This window comes from Dipodomys merriami, unplaced genomic scaffold (genome assembly GCF_024711535.1).
Source record: "Dipodomys merriami isolate MVZ:Mamm:240054 unplaced genomic scaffold, mDipMer1.0.p SCAF_21, whole genome shotgun sequence".
Taxonomy (NCBI): domain Eukaryota; kingdom Metazoa; phylum Chordata; class Mammalia; order Rodentia; family Heteromyidae; genus Dipodomys; species Dipodomys merriami.
The window spans coordinates 8,985,453-9,010,151 of record NW_027203493.1 but is presented as its reverse complement, the minus strand read 5'-3'; the positions used below and the strand labels follow the sequence as shown (position 1 = coordinate 9,010,151).

The 24,699-nt window shown below is 49.2% G+C and overlaps 1 protein-coding gene across 5 annotated transcripts in view; it reads left to right on the top strand.

Moving 5' to 3' along the window:
- The window catches only part of Prdm11 (PR/SET domain 11), a 70,999-nt gene that overhangs the window by 20,699 nt on the left and 25,601 nt on the right, over positions 1 to 24,699 (top strand). For 2 of the 5 annotated variants that reach the window (XM_070032524.1, XM_070032520.1), the window contains exons 1-5: positions 9,136 to 9,220; positions 9,840 to 9,964; positions 10,275 to 10,378; positions 11,118 to 11,377; positions 24,004 to 24,071. In XM_070032524.1, coding sequence (XP_069888625.1) covers positions 9,846 to 9,964; positions 10,275 to 10,378; positions 11,118 to 11,377; positions 24,004 to 24,071 — 551 coding nt within the window. In that variant the 5' untranslated portion in view covers positions 9,136 to 9,220; positions 9,840 to 9,845. Of the gene's footprint in view, positions 1 to 8,723; positions 8,744 to 9,135; positions 9,221 to 9,839; positions 9,965 to 10,274; positions 10,379 to 11,117; positions 11,378 to 24,003; positions 24,072 to 24,699 lie in introns of those variants that run through there. The other 3 variants (XM_070032522.1, XM_070032523.1, XM_070032521.1) reach the window with 3 other exon arrangements.

Below are 24,699 nucleotides of genomic sequence, written 5' to 3'. Positions count from 1 at the left end.
TAAAAAGTGAAAATTACCAGGCGCTGGTGGCTTATGCCTATAATCCTAGCTATTCAGAGGCTGAGATTGAAGGATTGCAGTTCAAAGCCAGCCTGGGCAGGAAAGGCTGTGAGACCCTTATCTCCAGTTTAACCACCAGAGAACCAGAAGTGGCACTGTGGCTCAAAGTGGTAGAGCACTAGCTCTGAGCAAAAGAGCTCAGGGACAGCTCCCAGGCCCTAAGTGTAAGCCCTATGACTGGCAATAAATAAATAAGGCTATATTTTTGAGGGAAGTTTTAAGCCAAAGGGGTTAACTGACTGGAAGGTACAGCGGGGTATGTGTTAGCCAATGTAGCCAGCCTGGCCTTACTTATCTTTTTACTATCTCCATTGTTTACTTTTCTTGAATGACACATAGCTGCAATTGTCCAGTACCACTGACTTGTTTCTCTTAGTAAATACTTTCTCTTTTACTTAATACGTTGAACATGCTTTTCTGTGTCAATAATCTCCTGTAGCATTGTGAATTGCTGACTACTATTTTATTATATGGTATGTGTTGACTAGTCTACTGTTAGAAGTTTGTTGTTTCCCAGTTCTTGCCTTTGTAATATAGATCAGGTTGCAAAGGAGAGCTTTCCCTCAAGTATGATTGCATTCTTTCACGAAGTACAGGATGGAGGTAAGAGACTGCTCCTACATTTTTTCTAATGGACCACACCCATGTCTTTTTGTTTATTTTATTTGTTTATTTTTTTGAGGTAGGGTCTTGCTGTGTTCCCCAGGCTGGCCTAGAACTCACCATCCTCCAATCTCAGCCTCTCAAGTAGCTGAAATTTACAAGTGAACATCAGCACCATACCTACCTGACTTATTATACCCTTAAATAATAATAATAAGGACTAATGCTTATAAAATGCTCACAATGGGTCAGACATCATGCTGAGTAAAATAACCCTGTAAGGCAGGTTCTGACTTCAGTCCTACTGGAGAATTGGAGAACCCAATGTAAGGGAGGCTAATTAATTTTCTCCAGATCACCCTGCTGTGGAGTGGCTGTGCTGGTATGAGTTGATTAAATAAGAGGTACAATGACAGAGGACTTATGTGAATTCCATTACATTTCTCCTAAACTTACCCTGTGTGTATCCCAGAAGTATCCGTGTGTTGCAGAGCTGTCTTACAGTAAGTTTAAGGTTTGCAATATATATTTTTTTCCATCCATCCATCCATCCTTTCTTTTCTTTCTTTTTTTTTTGGCTGGTCCTGAGGCTTGAACTTTGGGACCTGGGCACTGTCCTTGAGCTCCTTTTGCTCAAGTGCTATACCACTTGAATTACAATGCCACTTCTGGCTTTTTCTGTGATTTAATTGGAAATAAGACTCTCACAGGACTGGGAAGGTGGCTCAGTGGTAGAGCGCTTGCCTTACATGCATGAGGCCCTGGGTTTGATTCCTCAATACCACATAAGCAGAAAAAGCTAGAAGTAGTGCTGTGGCTCAAGTGGTAGAGCTCTAGCCTTGAGCTGAAGAGCTGAGGGACAGTGCCCAGGCCCAGACTTCAGGCCCCACAACCAACCAACCAACCACAACAACCAAAAAAGACTCTCACAGACTTTCCTTCCTGGGCTGATTTTGAACCAAGATCTTCAGATCTCAGATTTCTTTTTTTTTGTAGTGGGGCCTGAACTCTGGGCCTGGGTGCTGTCCCTCAGCTCTTCAGCTCAAGGCTAGCGCTCTACCACTTGAGCCACAGCACCACTTCCGGCTTTTTTCTTTTTGTTTATGTGGTGCTGAGGAATTGAACCCAGGGCCTCAGGCATGCAAGGCAAGCGCTCTACCACTGAGCCACCTTCCCAGCCCCAGATCTCAGACTTCTGAGTAGCTGGTATTATAGGTGTGAGCCACCATCTGCAATGTATTCTCTGTAAGTGATACTTGGTGGATGTATAAATAAATTCAGGCATTTCCTTTAATAATTCCAAGAGGATAATTCTTTCTTTTTGGGGGGAGGGGGTCTGTTTGTGGGACCTGAACTCTGGGTCTGGGCACTATCCCTTAGCTCTTCAGCTCAAGGCTAGCGCTCTACCACTTGAGCCACAGCGCCACTTCTGGCTTTTTTCTTTTTGCTTATGTGGTGCTGAGGAATCGAACCCAGGGCCTCAGACCTGCAAGGCAAGCGCTCTACCACTGAGCTACCTTCCCAGCCCAAGAGGATAATTCTTATCCTTTCAATTCACTGTTCAGAACCATTAGTTGGTTCTTTTGAGGAAAACTGAGGCTTAGAGCAAGGCAGGGCCTTTCTCAGATCACTTAAAATGTTTATAGCACTACCAGAGCTGAGGACCAGGGCTGTGTGTGATCTAGGTCATCCCTAGCCTTAGGTTCTTTTCTTTTCTTTTTCTGTGCCTGTCCTGGGGCTTGAACTCAGCCTGAGCTCCATCCCTGAACTTCTTTTGCTCAAGGGTGGTGCTCTACCACTTGAGCCATGGTAATACTTCCCACTATTTCTGAGTAGTTTGTTGGAGATAAGAGTCTCAGGGCCTTGCTTGCCCTGGTTAGCTTCTAACCTGATCCTCAGATCTCAGCCTCCTGAGTGGCTAGGATTACAGAAGTCAGCTCTCAGCTCCCAGTTGCCTTCTACTTATCCAAGGGGGCAATATGGGGTGCTGAAGGGTATACAAACTCACCAGGTTCCATGGAGCCAGGCTCTAGGGAAACCAAGCAGGCATAGACTCAGGGTCCCTTGACACACTGGCTGCCAGGCATTCCAGGACTCTGGCCCCCTGCCAAGGGTGAAAACAGAGCTTCTGGCCACCCCGGGTTCTCTCTACCCCTCCTCTGGGTTTGCATCTCATTGCTGGGGTTGCCACTGCCTTAATCTCTGTGTATGCAGACTCCCAGGAGCCAGCCGGAGGAGCACTGCCAGCAGCCTGGAGTCCTCCCCGGGACCGCCTATCCCTCTGTTCCAAGTCCTCTCACTGGACAAGTAGTGTCAGAGAAGTCTGCAAGAAAGACTACTAACTCTTCATCTGGCCCAGGTCTCAACTGACTCTAGTCTCCGTACATAGTCTGTTTCAGAGAAGAGGTTTATCTGTGGTCCATTTCAGAGTTGTAACACACATCTGTCATATAAGCAAGGTTGGTCCTGGCACTCTGGGCAGCTGAGCCCTCTCAAGAATGAAGAGAACTGAATTATGCAGTCAATATATGGGCGTCAAATAATGAGAAAGCTGTAACTCAGCATATATCTTCTTTCTTTGCTTTGGCTGCCAGGGTGCTCAAAATGGAAGACTGGATTTACTTATCCATCTCGCAATAAATTTTTGGTATAATTGGCTAGTCTTTCTCCTTGAGGTTCCTGACACTCTCTAATTGTTTTATCTTCTTTTACTTCCTCTGTGTGTGTGTGTGTGTGTGTGTGTGTGTGTGTGTGTGTGGTGTTGTTGTTGTTGTTGTTGTTATTTTGAGACAGTATCACTATGCAGGCCAGGCTGGACTTGAACTCATAATCCCCCTATTTTTGCCTCGTGAATGCTGAAATTACAGGTGCCATCACCATGCTTGGCTCTAGTGCTTTCTTAACTGTCCTATTTGGTACTAAAATAAGGATAGTGGATCTAACCAGCACCAGCACCACCATGGTTTAACTGGTGCCATCTTGTCTTCAGGGTAAAGACAGGGAAGTCCCCCCGCCCCCCGTCCCCCAGGGAATAGGGATGCCTAAATTCCTAGAGGAAGGGGCAGGGACATGGACGATAGGCTACTGGTCCTGTCAGTCCTGTGGCTTGAAGTCTCAAGACTCTATAGTTTCCTGTGCCCCTGCCCCCTGCTCCTGGCCCTATGTAGAATTGGATCAGCTTAGGCACCATGATGTCATACCATGTGTTTCCATGTCTCCTGTCTCCTAGCTCTCCTCTGGTCACCATGGAATCCCACTTCAGCTCTCCATTAGGGATGATCTGGCTTGTTGGTATTGTTTTTCTGCACTTTCTTTCCTGTCTTGCTCTCATGGCTCAGTTTTCTGACAGAGTCAAGTGTAGCTGAGGGGCTGCAGGTCTTCATGACAGGAATTCACCTGCAGTCACCGGCTTTCCAATAAAGACTCCCAATTCGACCTCACAAAATGTGGCTCCTCTGTTTCTCGAGATGAAGTTACCATACAACAGTCCAGTTTGTGTATGCCTTATCCAAAAATCCAAAATTCAGAAACTTTTTGGGCACTTACCTGAAACTCAGAAACTTAAAAAAATCTTAGAGCCTTTTGGATTTTTAGATTTAGGTAAAAGGCTGGGCAAACATTCCAAACTCTGAGAAACTCCCAAGTCTCATGCAATTTTGGCTACAGGGTGTTCAAGCTGTTTGTGCTTGTGTTGGACAATAGGGCAGATATTTCACGTTGTGATAGTAGATGTAAAGAGGAATGAGACAAGAAAGCAGAATGAATTAGTAAGACATGAGAGCATCAGCCACAAAGTAAGATACAAAGGCAAGAGTTCACAGAAAAAGACACAGAAGCAAGAGTTCACAGAATGAGACACCAACGAGAAAGAGGCCACCGAGTAAGATACAAATCCAGCAGGCCCACGGACAGCTCTTCTTTGAGGCGGAAGGTGATTTGCTGGGGTCCACATGAGTTTAGAATGTTTGCTCAGTCCCAATTTCCCCTCTTTCCTTCTTCACTTTTTTCCTTCCCTTTCCTTTTGTTCTTTTCCTTTCCCTTTCATTTTTTTCTTTTTCTTTTTTGTTTTGGTGCTCGTACTGGGACTTGAACACAGGGCCTTACATTCTTGGTGACTTTTTTTTCCCCCTCAAAGCTGATACTCTACCACTTGAGCCATACCTCTACTTCCAGCTTTTTGCTGGTGAATTGGAGATAAGATTCTCTTGGATTTTCTGGCTCAACTGGCTTCAAACCTTGATTCTCAGATCTCAGCCTCCTGAGGAGCTAGGACTGCAGGTGTAAGCCACATCCCCCATTCCCTCTTGTTCCTCTCCATTTTCTACCTTCTTACTCTTACCTGCTTTCCCTCTTTCCTTGGCCTCCTTCCAATCTTTTTTTTTTTTTTTTTTGGGTCCGGTCATGGGGCCTGAACTCTGGGCCTGGGCGCTGTCCTTCAGCTCTTCAGCTCAAGGCTACCGCTCTACCACTTGAGCCACAGCGCCACTTCCGGCTTTTTTCTTTTTGCTTATGTGGTGCTGAGGAATGGAACCCAGGGCCTCTGGCATGCAAGGCAAGCGCTCTACCACTGAGCCACCTTCCCAGCTCCCTCCTTCCAATCTTTCTTCTTCTATTCCCTCTCCTCTTGTGTCTCTCCTTTCTTCCCCTCCCCTCCCCCTGGCCTCTGGGCAGCCAAATTAATATCCTTACAAATCAAGAACACCAGGATCTTCCAAAACCTTGTCTTGGCCTCTTTCCCACTTTCTGGCCAGAAGAACCTGCCACTACAATTATTCCCATCTTACCAGTGAAGACTCCAAGGCCTCAGGAATTAAAGTTATATGTCTCACAGCTTACTCTTTACAATGAGATGTCAGAGTCTTCCTCTAAGCTCCCCACTCTCACCCACTGTGCCTTCCTACTACTTCTACTGTCTTTCTCACCATCTGCTTTGCCCCATGATATCGCTGGGACTGCTGCCTTAGAAAAAGGATTCAAAGTCATAACTCACCACACTGTTATTCCTTCTTACAGAGTCGAGGTTCTCAGGGGACATCCTGGAGAGGGACAGAACATTTGATCATTAGTTTGTCAAGTATCAATTGAGAACTGTGATATGCAGAGACAGGGCTGAGACTAGAGCCAGATACTTTAAGGAAGCTCTCTCATTCTCACAGGTCAGCCCTGCCAGTGCAAGACCCTGACTGTGAGGGCCTTCTTAATATCCAGGCTCTTCTCCCGGGTGTCAGGTCCTGGTAGGGTTTCTGGGGAGTAGGTGGTGACACAGAGCCCTCCTCTGGCCCTCAGGGAACTTACAGTGCATGATGGGAAACAGTCAAATATTTGTGCCAGCAAACGACCCTTACAATGCAACAAGTACAGCAAACTCTGTCTGCCATGGGTCCTAAGGGGCACTGGGGTGGAAGGATAGATGAGCAGGATTGTGGCAGGACTGTGAATGGAATATAGTAGGGTTGGGGAGGGGAGCAGAAGGGTCACAGTAGGGGAGCCCTAAGCAAATGATTTATCCCCAAGTAGTGTGACCTAATACAATGCCCACACTTGACAATGATGGACCTAAACAAACAAAAAACAATTCAAATCCCCTCCTCTTCTTGATATCATCTGTCTCTATCTTCCTGATCAGTTTTCTCCAGTGGTGTGCAGTGAACACGTCTCCCCTCCCCCTCCTCTCCCACACTCACGTCTGACATGGATCTATGATTAGCCATGTTCTGCACATGAAGAAATGGGGGCACAGAGGAGTTAGATAGGCCGCTGGCTGTATAGGGCAGCTTGTTGCAGCATTGTAGGCCGGCAAAGATCTAGACCACATTTTAGAGAGGATAAAGGAGTTTACTGCCTGGCTGGTGACCAATTCCAGGGTAGTGTCAGGAGGAACTTCAGATCCCTTGGGAGGGGAGACCCTGGGTTTTATACAAGCTGGTTATACACAAACTAGGCATTAATCAGATCTACAAAAGGTCAGGCAGGCTGACACCAGCTTTGAGCCAGGTGGGCAATTGCTTTCTAGCTGTGCAGAAATGGGAACATCCTGTCACTACACCTTCTGTATTGTTATGAAAATAATGTCTGTGGGTCCCCCATCCCTGTGGATTCAGATAGCCTTATCTAGTCTGCCACCCCCCCCCCACCTACATTCCAGAACAGCCCTACCAGGCCACTTGCTGGCAACTGGGCGAGGCCCACATTCCCTCAGCTGGATGCTGCTAAGTCCCTTTGCCAGTAACTCTGCTACTGCAAGCTCAGGCTGCCATAACAGAACCACAGACCAGGAGGCTTGAACTGTCACAGCATGCAAGCGAGGGTTCGTGAAGTGCCCTTCTAAAAGTAAGGACTCTTTCCTTAGGCTCCCTGACTTCGATCGTAGAGTAAGAATTTCTGGACAATTTACAATGGTAAGAAAACTTGGCAGAGCTTTATTGAGTAAATAAGCAAGCAGGCAAGCAGACAGACAGAAAGTAGACAAACAGACAAGTAGAAAGGCATACTCTGAATAGAGTGTGGGTCCTCTCAAAGGGAGAGAGAGCTCTTTGGCATCAAGGGTATTTATATGAGAAAGGCAGAGGTAGCCAGGCACCAGTGGCTCATGCCTGTAATCCTAGCTACTCAGGAAGCTGAGCTCTGAGGATCATGGTTCAAAACCAGCCCAGGCAGGAAAGTTGATGAGACTCTTATCATCAATTAGCCATCAGAAAACCAAAAGTGGCAGTATGCCTCAAGATGGTAGAGCTCTAGCCTTGAGAAAAAGAAATCAGAGACAGAGGCCAGGCCCTGAATTTAAGCCCCAGGACAGGGAAAAACAAAAAAAAGCACGAGGGTCTGACTTAAAGTTATGCAAAAATACTTACCTTTGCTCTTAATCACTCTTGGTGTTGTGAGACTTGAAGTCAAGTTCCTGGGTCTTGTTTACTCTTTAATTTTTGAGCATTTCTCTCAGGAAGAATTTTGCAACCAAACAGATGTTAATTCTTGAGGTAAGGAATGCATCCAGTTGTCTGTCTTAGAAGCAAAGATAGTGCTTCTGTGTTTGTGAATACCTTATTTCTGAGTTGACTTTACCAGGCTTCATTTTCTGAGTCTACCCTACTTCAGATGAGGCGTTCTTGCTTGGTGCTGGGGCAGAGAGCAGCATCCTTGTGCTTGTTTCTCCATTCATCTTTCTCCTCTCCTCACAGCCCTGTCTCCAAATAGAGTCACATTGGGACCTAGGGTTTTAACTTAGAAATTGGGGATAGAGGTTCAATCCCAAGCACCTCTCCAGAGTGGCCCAGCAAGTGGAGGGATCTGAGCCCAGACAGTGCCTCTCAAAACGGGTTGCTATCCAGAAGGCTTTTCTGGTTCCCTGGAGGCACTATGTGTGAATATTGCCTATGCAAGTGGCAACCATGCCCTGAGACAGGGGGTGGCGCTCACAGGGCGTCCTCCTCACCTGGTGCTGGACCTAGGGGCCAAGCCTTGACCCCCCCCCCCAACCCCAGAGACTGTTCTCGAAAGGGTCTGGGCCGAGGAAGGCATGCGGGTGAACCTCATCGGAAACATGGACTTGAGGCTGTTTCCAAAGACTCCCTCAGGCATGGTCAGCGTGACCTTGGGCAAGTCACTGGACGGGACAGCTTCTGGCCCCAGGTTCCTGCCTCGGGGGTCTCTTCACGGGTGGCTAGGGACCATCCCCTCGGGCTAGGAGCTCGGAGCCGGGGGTGAGACGCGGCCGGGGGTGGTGGGCGGGTGGGGCGGGAGGGTTGGCGGATGGGCGCCGCGGCTGCGCCCCCATGCTGCGTGATGCTGGCGGCGAGGGCGCCCGGGCTGGGGCGAGGTGGCTGTGGGCTGCCCGGCCCGGGCTGGGGCTGGGGGTGGGGGTGGGGGGGCGCGTGTGCGCCCCGGGCCGGGGTGGGGGTGTGGATGGGGGCTGTGGAATGCCGTCCTCGGCCGCCGCCCCTCCCGGCGCCCGCTCCCCGCGCTCCGCGAGCCCCTCCCGGCTGCCAGCCAACTGCGTGCCCCCGGGGCCGGCAAGAAGCCACATGCCCCCGCAAGGAATGCCGGGCTGCCGGGCGGGCGGGCCGAGCGCCCCGCCGGGAAGGTGGGTGAGGGCGCAGCCGCCCGGCCCCCCGCGCCGCCGCCGCCTCGCACACTCCCCCCCTCCCCCGCCCCGCCTGCCCGAGCCAGGGGGTCTCCCGGGGGTCTTCGGGGAGCGGGGCCCGCGGGCGCCCGGGGCTGGGGGCGGGGCGCCCGGCTGGGCAGCCCCAGTCCCCTCCGCGCGCCCCCGGGCCCGGAGGAGGGGGCCGGCCGTGCTGTTCCCCACACCCCTCCCCGCCGCCGCCGGCTTTGGGGCCCCGGTGGGGAGCAGGGGGCTGATTAGCCGAGGAGCAGGGGTGTGGCCAGCGGGGCCCCGGGTAGTGAGTCACACACGAACGCTGCTCGCCCAGTCCCGGGGCCCAGCGCGATCGCAGCCCGGGCTGAGCCATGGCCCTGGCCCCCTGAGCGTGTCCCCGGGCTGGCCATGAGGAGCGCGGGGCGCCGCGGGAGGGGCTGAAGCCCGGCGCGGGGCTGGAGGGCGGTAAGCCGGGGTGCACTGCAGAGACTCCCCTCGGTGACAGAGGGGTGCAGTGGCGGCCCCCCCCCCCCCGAGTTCCCCCCACCCCCGCCTGTACCTGCTCGGGGCTGGCCAAGAGGCCTGGCCTCGCTCCCTGGCAGTCCCTCAGCCGAGGCCTCGCCGCCAGCCACTGTGGCCCACTTTGTCTCTGCACCCCAACCCCCCACCCTGGGCCTCAGTTGGACTTGACTTATCCCCTCCCTGTTCCCCCATAGCAGAGTTTTGTCCCCAGGCTCCTGGGGGGTGGAGGGAGTGTTCCTCAGGCTCTTTGCCTCTTACTGTCGGGGTGCAGGCTGTGCTTCCCAGCTCTGCCTCCTGGCCTGAGCTGCCCTGGTCCCTTGACCCCCATGGGGCTGGTGGCTCCAGTCGTCCCCAAGACCAGCCTGGGATAGAAATGTCATTTCCTCTTGGCGAGGCTACAGCTGTTTTTGTTGTCTGTGTTCTCAAGCGCTTCCTCTGGGGATGGCAGGGAGGGTAACTAGACTCCAAGGGACCCCTGCTTGCCCTCTCCACCACTCACCCCTCTTCCCTTGTCTCTTTGATCCTTTTCCTGTGCTGGTCCCGCCTCCTCCTGCGTCCCCAGGACAGAATGACTGAGAACATGAAGGAGTGCTTGGCCCACACCAAGGCGGCTGTAGGGGACATGGTGACCGTGGTGAAGACAGAGGTCTGCTCACCACTCCGAGACCAGGAGTATGGCCAGCCCTGGTGAGGCCCTCAGGCGGGGACTGGACGGTGGAAGGAGGTGGTGGGGCGGGCAGGACGCATTGGCTGGGGTGAGTGTATTGGGATCCAGAGCAAAGTTCCCATACCCTGCCCATCTTCCTTAAGGCTAACTGGGGTAGCTCATAGGGCAGAGGTGAGCTCAGGCTTCCCCAAAACCAGAGCAGTAGCCCAGGAAAGCCTAGGCTCAGGACTTTCCCCTGGCCAGCTAGCTGGCCATATCCTTGACCTCTCTTCCTACTGGGCTCTCACTGATGACTTCTTTGCTTTCTTTGCTGGCCCTTGTTATGGCCAGCTCTAGGAGACCCGAGCCCTCGACCATGGAAATTGGGCCCAAGAAACTGAAGGGAAAACGTGACCTCATCATGACCAAAAGCTTCCAGCAAGTGGACTTCTGGTGTAAGTGGAGCTGGGGGCTCCAGATGGATCCTTCCTGCACCCTACATTGCCCCTGCAGCCAGAGGCACTCAGTCATTTGAGGTTCACCAGGCCTGGCCCAGGCCTCAGTGAATTCCCTGTGAGCCAGGAAAGTGGCTATTATTGGTCTAATTTTCCAAGTAGAGACATCAAAGGGCTCACACACGTAATTCAGACCCAATCCATTGGTCCCCAAAGCCACGCTGTTTCTTCTCCTCCTTTCAAACTTGAGTCAAAAGCCTTAGCCTAGCTGGTGGTTTGTGCCTTTAACCCTTGCTTCTCAAGAGGCTGAGATCTAAGGATTGTAGTTCAAAGCCAGCCCAGGCAGGAAAATCCATGAGATTCCTATCTCCAGCTAACCACCAGAAAACTGGAAGTGGAGCTGTGGCCCAAAGTGGTGGAGCACTAGCCTTGAGCAGAAAAGCACAGGGACAGTGCTGCTCAGGCCCTGAGTTCAAGCCCATGACTGGAATAAAAAAGGCCTTAGCTTTGGCCTTGGCAGGGAGGATAATGGGTTATGATGACCGATGGCCCACAGATATGCAGCTAGCTGGCTGGGGCAGAACCAGGGATGGTACTCCAGAGGTATATGTGATATGCATTCCTGCTGCCCTAAGACGACCTGGGTGTGGGCTTCCTTGTTAGCCCTTCAGCCTCCTCCATGAGGATCCTGCCTCCCACCCACTGCAACTGAGGCCTCCCTCTCTTTGCATCCCTCCAGTCTGCGAGTCCTGCCAGGAGTACTTTGTGGATGAATGCCCGAACCATGGTCCACCTGTGTTTGTGTCTGACACACCAGTGCCTGTAGGCATCCCAGACCGGGCAGCCCTCACCATTCCACAGGGTATGGAGGTGGTGAAGGACTCCAGTGGGGAGAGTGACGTACGCTGCATAAACGAGGTCATCCCCAAGGGCCACATCTTTGGCCCCTATGAAGGGCAGATCTCCACCCAGGACCGATCAGCTGGCTTCTCCTGGCTGGTGAGTATCCCCTTGGCTTTTGCACAGGAGAGGATGCTTAAGGGATGAGGAGAGAAACCAGCAGGGGGCACCATCAACCGGCCAAAGAGCTGCCTTGGTGTGCACTTCTGACCTAAGGGTGACCTATGCTTAGGGAGATCAGTAGCAAGAAGATCAGTAAATCACCAGGCAGACAGAGCTAAGGACCATTTTCCCATAGGGTTGTATGTGGGGGGGGGAGGACATTTGGTGGTATTTACAAAGGATTCAGCCAACCCCTCTTCCAAAATGGATGGCTTGGAGTTAAGGCTGTCAGAACAATATTCAATTTAAAAAGCAGACCTGTTAGGTGGTAGGCCAGGTGCTAGAGAAGCAAGCCTTTCATAGATAGATAGGATTCCTGTCCCCAGGGGACACACATTTTCATGGGAAGGCAGATATTACACATGTGATCAAGCCATCATTGAGGCCAGAGCATAGAATGCCCTGGGACTGTGGCATGAAGGGACATGTCAAGAACTTGGGACTGGGAGCCCAAGTTCAGAGTGTCATCTGACATCACTATTTCCTGTCTATTCTAGGATTTTGTTTTTATTTTATTTAATTAATTAATTAATTTATTTATTTTTGCAAGGGGCAGCACTGAAGCTTGAACTCAAGACCTTGAGCTCACTAGCAGGTGCTCTTGAGCTCACTAAGTAGGTGCTCTTGAGTTCAGGTACTACTTGAGCCATGTCTCTAGTCCAGTATTTCCCATCTACAAGTGATCATGGAAGAGCTGTTTTCTTCTCTGCATCTGTTTTGTAACATCCATAATTATTGCTTCTGGAGAGGATGAAGGGAGTAAATGTAAAGTTCTTAGTGTAGTGTTGTTTATTTGTCATTATTGTTGTGTCAGGAAGGTTGCCTTTAGCTCAGAACTTAAGGAAGTCGCAGCCAGTCTTGTAAGGATGGTCACATGTTCCCTGCTGGGAGCAATAATGAGCTGAAGGGACAAAGTGGCAAGGAAAGGAGGAGAGGAAAGGAGAGGCCAGTGGGGTATATTTCCCAGGCCAAAGTACAGGGAAAGCCAGTGGTGGGGCCAAGCAGGTATAGCTTGGTTAGCTTGCAGCTTGGAAAACCAGGAACCTAGACAGGACTCTGGGCAAGGGGTTCGTGAGAACAGAGATGGTGGCTTGAACTCAGCTGCAGGAGGTGAGCAGATATGGAAGAGGTTTAGGAGAGAGGATCGCTGAGATTTGTGGATAGATGGCATGCAAACCATGAAGAAGAAGGTATTTTCAAAGGGAGGAAGAGAAAAGAGCCCTAGACAACTCTTGGGAGAGGAGCTGGTCACCAGGCAGTGATGGGAGCACAGGGCACTACAGGGAAAGGCAGTAAGGTCATCTCCTCTGTGTTGTGTCCTGCTGGCCAGGGGGGTACGGAGGCCAGCCAGGCACATAGTCTGACTCTCATGGAACTTACCATATAGGACATGGGATTAGCCAAAGGATCAGGTAAACACTTATAAACATGACCACTGTGACGGGTGATGGCAAGTGAGGCTGGGAGCTAGTGAAAACCAAGGGACTCAAAATGGCCTGAAGTCAGAGAGGGCTTCCTGAGATTGCAGGATGAGAATAAACACCAAGTGAAAATTGTTAAAGGGGCAGCAGGTGTTTGGGCCTTAGTTGGGAAAAAGCCAGCAGGAGTCTCAGCTTCACCTGCTTCGGTGATGGATGAGAGAAGAAGAGAAAAAAAGAGCTGAACCGTGGCGCTGATTTGGGATCTGGAACCCCACCCCCACCCCCCATCCTACATGAACTGCGTTCATGTGTCAAATCCTATCCTCAAGCTATCCCTGGTGCTATCTTTTCTTGACCTTTCCTTTGCCTTTAGAGCCCTGGCCTCCATCCAGGAAAGCCCTTTCTGTGCACAGCCCTGGGTTATCTCTGTGCATTGCACTCAAGAGAGATGGCAGGATGGTCACATGAGCATGGTGATGTTTATTGAGACCTTGCACCTGTCTGGGGCCAGGTTCCATTCTTCGCAATGTTGTCTTAGCCAGTCCTGCAATGGCACTAGCATGCATGCATTGTTCTGTCCATTGCACAAGAGGGAAAATGGAGGCCCCAGGGACCTCAGTTCTGCACAAAGCTGAACAGCTGGCACGTAGCTAAGCTGTGTTTCAGCCTTGTTCCATCAGGTTCCAGAACCTACCCTCATCCTACCTCTTGGCTTTCTCCACCTCCCTTCCTGACCTCTTCCGGCCTCCTGCCCTTGGTTGAGTCTATTCTGCTCCTCTGGCTCCACACAGCCTGGAGGAGAGCTGGTCCTGTCCTGCACAGTGAAAGCAAAGGTCTGGGTTTAGAGGGACCCCGGGCCCATTTCCCTTTGGAGCTCTCCTTCATGGCTTGCCCGTCCACCCCCCCCCCCACCCAGGAGTTTTGCACTTACTTCTGCCTGTTTAGAAAATAAATACCTCTTTCTCTGCTTGCCCCCCCCCCATTTGAATTTATAAACACCACAGTCTATTGCCAAGGTCACCCAGGCTAGCCGCAGACCGTCCGGCTGGGATGAACTACAGGCACCGGGTGCCAGAGGCTGCTATGCAGCCTTGTGCTTTAATGAAGAGGCAAAGGAAAGAGGAGTTGGCACAGGGTTTCTATTTACGTTTTTCATTCAGACCCTGTCTACTTAGCAGGATACATAAAATATACCAGGATAGCATTTTTCCAACAGAGAGAAGAGAGGGGAAGGGGGGGGTGAGAAACAAGGATGGAGATCCCAATTAGAGCCAGAAATGGGGCTAAAAAATGCATACCATAATGACTTTTGTAGTGGGATTTGGGCTTTGTAGGATCAAATCTGGCAGCCACAGGGAAAGACAGCCTAGCCAGTTTCTGGTGCCTTCCCTCCTCAACATGAAAAGTGAGAGCTCATGAGCCAGGGCCAGTGATTCCAGAATCACTGGCCCTGGACAGGGACCTCCAAAAAGAGTGCATTGTATGATAGGATTGATTAGGGGGCTTCGCTGTCACACCAGACCCCTGTGCTGGGGGCAGCAGACATGACACCTCAGTTGCTATCAGATGAGAATCTCTTCTAAAACTTGAACTTGGATGTGTGAAAGTTCACAGCATCACAGAACAGAGTCTGAGAGAGCCTTGGGTATCTGGGCTATACAAGAGGTGTAAGCTAGCGGCTTACACCAGGTGTAAGCTGGAAGCAGGCTGGCTCTGCCATGTTTGGGGAGCTCAGGGGAAGGAGGGGTAACAAGCCCTCCAAGAAGGAAAGAAAATGGCCTCGAGGCAGGTTAGGGTGCATGTGTATATACAGAGGAACAAGTGAATTTCATGCTTGTTTGTTTCATTACTATTCACCAGTAGGTGTTGGTGCTAGGACTTGAACTCAGGACCTCATACCCTTGTTAGCTTTTTTTGGTCAAGGTTAGTGCTGTACTACTTGAGTCATCCCTCCACTTCTGTCCTTTTTCTGGTTCATTGGAGTCTACTGGATTTGTTTAGGCTGGCTTCGATCCCTGACCCTCAGATCTCAGTCTCCTGAGTAGATAGCTAGGGATGACTCAGCAATATCGACACGTCCTGTCACCTACAGAATGTCCCGTGGTTTCCACTTCTCTGATTGCTTTCTCCTGTGGCGTCGTTCTCACCGTCCAGAGACATGGTGGCAGTTTGCCTTGTCTTCCTTACCCAGTGTGTTGTAGTCCATCCCTAGGGCTCTCCGGTGCATAAACATCTTCCAGCCATCTCTCTTTGGAGTTGTGATTTCTTCTAGTGGGAAGTGGTGGTGTTTAGCAACCAAGATGTCTGGGCCCTGAGTGAATGGTGGTCATTGGTCATTGGGTTATGGAATTACAAACCAAATTAAAGCTTTCCCCCCAAAATATAACATGATAGAGAACCCATTCTGGCTAGAGTCTATTATTCTCAAAAATCTATTAATACCATAAGGAAAGTAGAACATAATTCATGAGTAGTCCAATATTTCCAGACACTGACCCAGCCTTCTCTCAACCTGTCATTCCCTCAGCTGTTTGTGGAGACTCAATGTGGCGTTCATTTTATTTTAATCTTGCTTAGAGATGGATACATATAATAAGCTGGGTAAACAGAAGTTCTCATAACTTTTAACCAACTGGCTAAAAACCAAATTCTCTAATACAGAATGGATGGAACTACAAGCCCCCAACATGACTGTAATAAAGTCATTTTGGGGGGGGGTTGGTCGTGGGGCTTGAACTCTAAGGCTGGGTGCTGTTCCTGAGCTCTTCAGTTCAAGGCTAGCACTCTACCACTTTGAGCCACAGCACCACTTCCAGTTTTCTGGTGGTTAACTGAGATAAGAGTCTCACAGGCTTTCCTGCCTGTGCTGGCTTTGAACTGTGATCCTCAGATCTAAGCCTCCTGAGTAGCTAGGATTACAGGTGTGAGCCACCAGTGTCCAGCTAACAAAGTCATTTTGACATAATGGATAGTGTCATAGTCATCACAAACAGCTGTTCAGAGGTCACCATAGCAGTGAGTCCTGGACCCAGATACATTGGGCTGTGAATGCCTGTTCTTCTGTGTGCTATGTGATGTCTTTATTTCCCCACGATCTGTCTGGATTTGAAACACTGGGAAATCTTTGTTGGCAAATACTGTCACATCACACCAACTGCCCTGGCCTTTCTTTACCAGAGGCATTATTTATATGAGAAGTCCTCATTGGCTCATGCAAGTTGTGATAACTGATAACATATATTCAACTACTGTGAGACCAGTTGCCCTCAGAATTGAGGGTAAATAAAAGGGATCTGTATTGGGTGCAGTAGTTCATACCTGTAATTCCAGCTACTTAGGAGGTAGAGGTCCAGGGGATTTCAGTTTGAGGATAGCCTTGGGGGAGGGGAGGGAATATTGGCAAGACCCAGTCTCAACTAACAAGCTGGATGTGGTGATTTGTGCCTATGATCCCAGCTATGTACGAGATCTGAATAGGAGAAGGATCTTGGTTTGATACCATCCTGGATAAAATGTGAGTCCCTACCAGAAAAATACTTAAAGCGATCAATGATTGACTGGGAACATGGCGCAAGTGATAGAGCACCTTTCCATCAAGAGGTCTTGAGTTCAAATACATACAAAGCATATAGGTCAGCAAGCTTTTCTGGAAAGGGCCAGCTAATAATCCTAGGTTTTGTGGACCATGCAGTGTCTTTATTATGGAGGCATGTTTTTGTAAGCCCAATGCACACGGAAATATCTCAAGTCAAAACCGCCTCTAATCCACCTGATACACTGAGGATTGCAGCTCAGCAGTATAGCACACTGCAGAGCTGGCCCTTCCCCGTCATGGTCTATGATCTTGAGGCTATGACCCATGAGTCTGTGTGTTCTATAACAATTTACTTGTTAGCCAGGCATGGTTGTGTATGCCTGTAATCCCAGCTACATGGGAGACAAATTTGTGGAGTGTCATGATTTGGGCCAGCCTGGGCAAAAAAAAATTGAGAGAGACCCCCCATCGTAGCCACTAAAAACTAGGTACAGTGGTATAGGTCTGTCATCCAAGCTACAGATTACTTAAATAGGAGGATCATGGTCAAGGACAACTCAGGCATAAATAAGAGATACTATCTCAGAAATAACCAAAGCACTATGTAGCTTGAGGGTCAGGGTGGGATGGAGAAAGATGGGGGAGAATGGTGGAAGGCGTGACATTGATCAAGATGCACTCTACTCATGATCTGACTTGTTCAGTTGAAAACTGTTTGTACAACTACTTAAAAAAAAAAACAAAAAGGGCTAGGACATGGTTCAGGTAGTACAGCACCTGCCTAGCAAAGGCATTGTGCTCCAAGTTACCATTTTCTCCCTAGAGCTCATCCCTGGAGCTTCTCTCCCAGTGAGATTTACTCTATGAGTGAGTGAATGAATGAATGAAGGTTTGGTGGGAGAAAAGCTTGACTGGTGGGCAGGCTAAGGTGAGAAATACCCTCAGAAAACTTGAGGACAAAGCCAGTGGCAGAGGTCTCTAGTGGACCATGTGGAGCCACAGCTCCACTTCTAGTTTCCTGGTGGTTAATTGGAGGTAAGAGTCACAGACTTCCTTGATCGGTCTGGCTTTGAACCATGATCCTCAGATCTCAGCCTGAGATAGCTAGGATTGCAGGTGTGACCCATCAGCTCCTGGCAGTGGGCTGCTTTTACCCCATGCTACAGATGAGGACACAAGGCTGGCCCCTAAAGCCACCCATCCAACACCACTGGGCAGTGGCTGCTCATGGCAAAGCTGAGGTTCTAGGTGTTTCCCTTGGGCCCATGACTTTGACTATACCCTAGGTGCTCCTACCACTGGCTGACAGACTAGAGCTGCTTTTCCTTTATCCAGAGGGGAGTGGATATTCACTTTGAAAATGCTTGGAGAAGGGCAGGAGGCTCCCAGCAGAGTGGGACGAATATCATTTGGGGGGACCATGAAAGGATAGGAAACCTGAGCTGTAGGTTTTGTCTTTTCTGAGAATTTTCAGCACTAACGGTAGTCAGGTCATATAAGTAGGCAGACAAAGCCTCCCTCTAGAGATAACCAAAGCAGAGAGTTTGAAACCTGTCCCCCAGACTTGGCACGGCCATGCCAACATAGGCATGTACCTGAAGGAGACAGGCGGCTAGCCCGTCTCATGTGTCGGCGGCCCTCCCCAGCTGGCTCCAGCTCTTCTTGCAATCATGGAATGTGGGGTTGGGAGGAAATAATGCCGGTTGTGTTGTAAGGTAAATCATCCCAGAAGCCACATTTTAAAGTATAGAATATTGGAGTCTTTATTATATACTGTTCAGGGGCTGCAGGCCACCAGTTGTTACAAAGGCCTGCAGCACACAAATACACATAACCCAGCTAGGAAACTTGCTAAAGAGGAAAGACATAACAAAAACAATACCAACAGGCCAATTCAGTTCCAATGGAGAGCTGAATTGGGATGCCATGATGACTGGAGACGAGCCAGGAGACAGGACACAGGACACGATCACGGAGACATACGTGGCATTGTCCCTGGCAGCTAGGCTGGCCTAAAATAGGTCGGCGCAGGGGGCAGATCTTCAGGAAATTCCCAGTCCCAGGCCTGGACTGACAAATTCAGTAACATCTCAGCCAAGTGCCTGCCCCCACCTCCAGGGGTCCAGGCATGCCCATTACCTGGGAAGCAGGTGATGGGAGGGGGGTGGTTCTTTCCCCCAGCATGACGGCAAGATGCAAGACCATGTGGCCAGTATGGCTCTGGTCAGACCTGAGTTCCTTACTTCAGTTGCAGTAGTTTCTGGTGTGTGGTATTGCCAGGGCCCAGGCACAGCGAGATGGGATGTGTATGTTGGGCAAGCTTTCTAGGGCTGTGGCAGACACCTGGTTTTGGCAGTGTAGGGACTGGAAGCCAGGGCTTTGCATAAAGCTGGCAGCTGCTGTACTCTTCAGTTACATCCCGGCCCTGGTGACTGTAATAAAATACTTGAGATATTCACGTTCAGAAGAGGGAAGTCTTACTTTGGCTTACAGTTTTGGAGATGGCAGTCTGTAGGTAGATGGTGGCCATGTTGCTTTTGGGCTTGTGGTGAGGCTGCATGTCAGAGGGGACCTTGGGGTAGGGGTTGGGGGTGGGGGTTGGGGGGGACAGGGAGGGAAAATTCCTTCTCTCATGGGTACTGGGAAATAAGGCAAGCAAAAGAGACCCGGGTCTCCAGTCCTTCAATGGCATGTCCCCAGTGACTTAGCCCCCCACCCCACTAGCCCCCACCTTCCTTTTTTTTTGCCAATCCTAGGGCTTGAACTCAGGTCCAAGGATCTGTCCCTGAGTTTCTTTTGCTCAAGGCAAGCACTCTAACCCCTTGAACCACAGAGCCACTTCTGGCTTCTGTGTGGTTTATTGGAGATAAGAATCTCACAGACTTTCCTGTTTAGGCTGGCTTTAAACCGTGATCCTTAGATCTCAACCTCCAGAGTAGCTAGGATTACAGATGTGAGCCACCAGTACCGGGCTTCCACCTATTCTTTTATTACTGGGGTTTGAACTCAGGGCCTGGGTTTGCTAGGCAGGTGCTCTACCACTTCAATGAACATGTGATTCATTGGAATTATAAATGTCTATCTTTTTGTGTGTCTGGGGAGGGGCAGGAGAGGGAGGATCCTGGGATTTGAATTCAGGGCCTGGACACTGCCTCTGAGCTTTTGTGCTCAAGGTTAGCACTCTGCCACGTGGGCCACAGCTCTGCTTCTGGCTTTTGGGTGCTTAATTAAAGCTAAGAGTCTCATGGACTTTCTTGTCCAGGGTAGTTTTGAACTCTGGTCCTTAGATCTCAGCCTCCTGAGTTGCTAGGGTTACAGATGAGAGCCATTAATATCCAGTTTCTATCATTAAAAAATAATATCTGTGTTTAACAACTGCTTTCTAAAATTCTTGAAAATTTAACAATTGACTCTCTTGTGTTTTTTGTTTTTTTTTGGGGGGTGGTGGTGCTGAGGCTTGAATTTACGGCTTTGTGCTTTCGCTTAGCTTTCTTGTTCATGGCTGATGAGCCACACCTCCAGTGTGGCATTTTGCTGATTAATTAGAGATGGAGTTACACAAACATTTCTGCCCAAGGTTGTTTTCTAACCATGATCAAGTCTCAACCTCCTGGTGGCTGGGATTACAGGCATGAGCACTAGAGCTTGGCTAACTGTCAACACTTATGAGTCATCACAAGCCAGCTCCAGCTATCACTTATTTCTTGTTACTGTGAACAGTAATAGCACATACTTTTTCCCCCCCTTTAACTTGCTTTTTTACCTAAAAGGCTCTTCATTCCCTCAGGCATTCATCCATCCATCCATCCACCCACCCAGTATTCTATCATGTGTTGTACACTGTGTTAGGGAGTGGGCCACTGCTATGAAAGAGACATGTATGTTTGCCTCTGTTCATTTAGGTCTGGTGAGAGAGAGGTGGTCTGTTCCCCAAACAACAAGTAGACAGACACCATCATCAACAAAAACAAGGCAAAAAAAATTTAAGACTTTGAAGAAAGTAGCAGGATTCCATGGAGCCAATGCCTTTGAGAAGCCAAGAGTGTGGCAGAGGAGAACTCACCTTAGGGTCAGATGAGGAAGTGACGTAGTCTGTATCATAGACAGACCTCTAAGAAATACAGAGGGACCAGGCATCAACAATTTGGTGGGTAAAAAAGTTTAAGAAAGGATGTATTCACTTAGGAGTCATTTCTGTAAACTTGCCAAACAGTATTGTACATTTATTCTTAGAAATTCCTTGTGTGGCAAAAATGGGAAGTTTCAAGATCTAAGGATCCTGATTTGATGTCAGCCCAGGCAGGAAAGTCCATAAGACTTATCTCCAGTTAACTGGGGAAAAAAAGCCAGAGGTAGATCTGTGGCTCTAGTAGTAGAGCACTAGCCATCAGTGAGGCCCTGGGATCAAGCCCTAATACTGTCGTGAAATAGGATGTGTGTGGGGGGGGTGGCCTACCATCATCATGATTGCGGTTTACATAGACAGAAGGGAGAGTAGGAAGAAGAGGGAGGTAAAAAGCAGGAAAGAGGGGAAAGAAGGAAGGAGGGAGGGAGGAGTTGGAGGCATAGATGGTCTTCACTTGGGATTTTCTGAGATAAATGTGAGTTTTCTTGGCTTTTCTGATGGATACAAAGCTGTCAACTGATTTATTTATTTATTTATTCATTTCCAAGTGCTTGGGATTTTTTGTGTATTATTAATTTTTGTGCTGGTTGTAGGGCTTGAACTTGGGGCCTGGGCACTGTCATAGCTCTACTTCTGGCTTATGGGTGATTAATTTGTGATAAGAGTCTTGTGGACTTTCCTGCCTGGGCTGGCTTTGAACTGCTATCCTTAGATCTCAGCCTCCTGAGTAGCTAGGATGACAGGTGTGAGCCACCAGCACCAGGCTTGTGTTTATTAAGGGTGTGTGCGTGTGTGTGTGTGTGTGTGTGTGTGTGTGTGTGTGTGTGTGTGTGTGTTTAAAGAAGAGAGGTCCTAAGTAAAGAACTAATAAAGGCAGCCACAGGGCTGCAGCAAAGTGACAGGACAGAGAACAGGGCAGGTGGGTAGGTAGGCATGGCCATTTCTCCTTAGTAAAAAGTATCTTTATTTCATTATCTTGAATAAGTGACAGGGTTCAGTCAGTCATGGAATTCTAGGCTGGTTTTTATTTCTTTGGAACTTTGAAAATCAAGGATAAGACTGGTCTAGGATCACAAGCAACCCACTGGGTCTAACTTTAGTCTTTTATAGATAATCTGTCAGTGGACTCTCGCTTTGCTCATGATTTTCTGTCATTTCACTCTGTGGCTTTGAAGCAGAGCAGAGATTTATCTTACAATATTCTCTTCATGATGTGACAAGCTCTTTCAAACCTATCTCTTTTGATTCTGAGTAATTTTAATGCTTTTGAATATAGTTTTTTAGTAAATGGTTAAGGGCAGGGATAAGTCTACAGGACTGGAAGGCTGAGGCCTCAATATAAATTTATCATGAACACAATGGATAAGATTTTGAGCTGCTGAGTGACATGGTTTGAGTTACATGGATAAAATATTGCTGTGCTGCTTTGGGAGAATAGATAAGGTATTAAGAATGGTGGATCGAAGCCAGGTGCTGGTAGCTCATACCTGTAATCCTAGGTCTCAGAGAGCTGAGATCTGAGGATCATGGTTCAAAGCCAGCCCAGGCAGGAAAGTCTATGAGGCTCTTATTTCCAGTTAACCCAGAAAACCAGAAGTGGTGCTGTGGCTCAAAGTGGTTGAGTACTAGCCTTGAGCAGAAAAGCTCAGGGATAGTGCCAATGCCCTGAGTTCAAGCCCCAAGACCAAAAAATGAAAGGAAAGGAAAGACAAGAAAAGAATAGAATGGTGGATTGTAGTTTGAAGTCTGTCTGAGCCTGAAAGTCCATGAGTCTCTTGAATGAATCATCTACTCCTCAGGAAACCAACTGTGTGGTCCACTTCATATGGGCTCAGGGACAGTGCCCTGGCCCTGAGTTCAAGCACCAGGATTGCCCCAAAAAGAAATTTTTGGAGACGAGAAACATCCATTGAAGGAAAGGGCCTTATTTTAAAAAAGGGAGCAAAGGAAGAAAGGAAAGACTTAATAGTTGGCAAACATGCGGGACTGGGTACTGTCAAAGAGAGAATTAGTGAGAAGAGATTCTCAGAAACTGCCCAGAAAAAGAGAAAAATATGGGAGTAGTTAGATGACATCAAGGATTAAACAGGATAGTCTCATACATGGATATAGAGCTTGTGTTTAATAGAAATTTTGCCAGAAGAAAGTTGGAGAAAATGACTAAGACACAATATTCAAAAGCATTAAAATTTCCCAGAATCAAGAAATACATGTGCAAGCCGGGCGCTGGTGGCTCACGCCTGTAATCCTAGCTACTCAGGAGGCTGAGATCGGAGGATCGCGGTTCAAAGCCAGCCCGGGCAGGAGAGACCGTGAGACTCCTATCTCCAATAAACCACCAGAAAACCGGAAGTGGCGCTGTAGCTCAAGTGGTAGAGCGCTCGCCTTGAGCTGAAGAGCTGAGGGACAGCGCCCAGGCCCAGAGTTCAAGCCCCACGACTGACAAAAAAAAAAAAAAAGAAATACATGTGCAAGTGCTTGTCCCATCATGAGGAGAATTCTATAAAGTAAGTCTGTGCTCTGCTTCAAAGCCACAGAATAAAATGACAGAAAAGGGGAAAGTCCTCAAATCAGACAGATTATCCATAAAAGACTCAAGTTAGACCCAGTGGGTTGCTTGTGGACCTAGATCAGTCTTATTCTCGATTTTGAAAGTGTCCAAAGAAAATAAAAACCAGCCTAGACAGACTTCCATGCCTGACTGAGCCCTGCTTTTAATTCAAGAAGAGATAAAGACATTCTTATAGAAGAGAAGTAGCCATACCCCAAATCCCAAGGATCTTAAATATTTAGAAGTTGGTGGCTTCTGTCTCCCACAGACACTGGAGAGAGGGGGTGGGAGGGAGACTATGTTCAGCATTTTTATTGTTGTTGATGTTTTTCTTATGTTAGCACTGGGCCTTCAACTCAGGTCCTTGCATTCTTACTTGGCTTTTCTGCTCAAGGCTGGTTGGTGCTCTACTACTTGAGCCACACTTCTACTTCCAGCTTTTTGCTAGGTAGAGATAAAGAGTCTCGTGGATTTGCCTGGGCTGGCTTCAGACAGTGATCCTCAGATCTCAGTCTCCTAAATAGTGCCTAGCTCCAGGCTCAGCCTTGTAGTGTGTGAAAAGTGGCACTCATTGTTAATATTGCTGGGTATTCCATCAAACCTGAGGGGAAAGGTGTTCCCATTTCCCTCTTCTTATTTCCCAGGAATTCAAAACACCTTGAAGGGTTTTGTTTTATTTTGCTGATCTAGGGATGGAACCTGGGGTCTTATACTGGCTAGGCCAGTGCTTTGACATTTGAGCCATGCCGCCGGGGCTCTAGGATAATGGGAGTGGGTGGAGGCTAGGTGGCAGGGATTCCTGACCCTTGTGGCCATAGGAAGAGGGAAAGGAGGTGAGGTCATGGTGGACTGGGCCCTGGGCCTTGGAGGAACCCCGGGAGGCGAGATTTTCTGGAACAGCCCATTCTAGACGGTCTCTATCTCTTCTAGATTGTGGACAAGAACAATCGGTACAAGTCCATAGATGGCTCGGACGACACCAAGGCCAACTGGATGAGGTAAGTCCTGCCTGCTGCCAGTTCCCGGACCCTCATGGGCCCCTGGAACAGGCCAGAGGACCATTCCCCTGGATTGGGCCTGTAGGGTCTCCAGGGCTGCTGTTTTCAGAGTCCAGCTATGAGGAACCTTCCTGTGATCTGAGGCTTCCATTGAGAATTCTAGAAATGGCCAGGCCAGTGCCTATAGGAACCCAGAGGCTGCTCACCAGCCACTCTCTCCCCCAGTACTCCAGGGGGAAAAGGAGCTTCCCTGCCTAGGCCTGTGCCCCCATTCCTCTGGGCAGACAACCTCTACAATGGTGGGGAGCCACTGCAGGCCAGCTCCTAGCAGTGGTGCTGAGACCTTCCCATGGAAGGCAGGACTCCTGGCTTCCTCTCTCCAAAGGACTCACTGTTACGCTTGAGTTTAAGAGTGGTGTTATCCTGGTCCTGTGTGTGGCAAAGAAGTTTGTGCCAGGCCACCCACCCAGGTCACTCCAGGTGGCCTTGCCCAGTTGGGATCCAGGATCAGGGCAGTGAGCCAGGGCCCAGGATCAGGGCAGTGAGCAGTGGGGAAGAAAGGAGATCAGACTGGGCAAGTGGTGACTGGGAAGTTGGATCTGGGCTGGGCAGGAAGGGAGGTGTCAGG